The following is an 894-nucleotide window of genomic DNA, read 5'->3' on the forward strand; positions in this document are numbered from 1 at the left end:
GTTCCTATATGCAGTTTCCAAGATATTTTAGTCTCCAGCCCAGGAGGGGAGGGCCACTTTGGGGTCGGGTTTGGGTTTTTGTGGAAATGTAAGTTTAAAATGCAGTACCTGAAAAAGGTAAAAGGAATTGCCCCGGGAAATGGGGTACTGCACATTGAGTTAAGTGGGGGATGAAGATGAGGAAATGTCTACTTGATGTTATAAAGTATTATATATTTCTTTTTCCGTTTCTGTATACTGGGATTATGACGAATGGCGGGCAAGGTTAGGTTGGTAAGGTGCAACCCACAGGCTACCTGGTGTGGGGACGGGTCTGTGGGGGTTTGGCAGGAGGGGGTTCCTTCCCCCCTTTGGGAGCCTGTGTAGGGATAGAAGGCTTCTGGGGGGAGTCCCGGTCAGTGGAAGCAGCACGGGAACGGGCACGGCTTCTGCAACACATGCAGGTAACAGCGTTAAGTATGGGTGAAGCACAAACGGAAAACATTATTGGCGGATACACGCCAGCACAGCCAACATGCTGATGCAAGCCAGGCTGCCACACTACATACCTAACAAAAGTGCAGTACACTTAGCCTCCAAAGCAACATGGATCCACACCCATCAAAATAGGATAAACACAGAAAGTGGCATGCAAAAATAATTGAACAAATATTTTATAAATGGGAGTGATAATAACTATAACATATAAGTGATACATTAGGTCAATTAGGAAGGATTTAGAGTATTTATTATTTTCTTAATAATAAAATGTAATATATAAAGGGAGTGAGACAAAATAAAAATTTTTAAAGTGCAAAATGTCTAATAATGACATCCATGATGGATCTGGGCAACTATCAATGCATCTTATCTTGTAATAAAACTTAGCCTAGTAGTTAAAGTAAATTTTGGTTG

General features: G+C 41.8%; 1 protein-coding gene across 1 annotated transcript in view; it reads right to left on the minus strand.

The window, feature by feature from the left end:
- Positions 1-276: 276 nt before the first annotated feature.
- LOC119585467 (putative uncharacterized protein DDB_G0271974) overlaps positions 277-894 on the minus strand; it is a gene marked incomplete in the record, with an annotated part of 4258 nt that continues 3640 nt past the window's right edge. The window contains 1 exon segment of the mRNA XM_037934114.1: positions 277-428. Coding sequence (XP_037790042.1) covers positions 293-428 — 136 coding nt within the window.

Source organism: Penaeus monodon, chromosome 19 (genome assembly GCF_015228065.2).
Source record: "Penaeus monodon isolate SGIC_2016 chromosome 19, NSTDA_Pmon_1, whole genome shotgun sequence".
NCBI lineage: Eukaryota > Metazoa > Arthropoda > Malacostraca > Decapoda > Penaeidae > Penaeus > Penaeus monodon.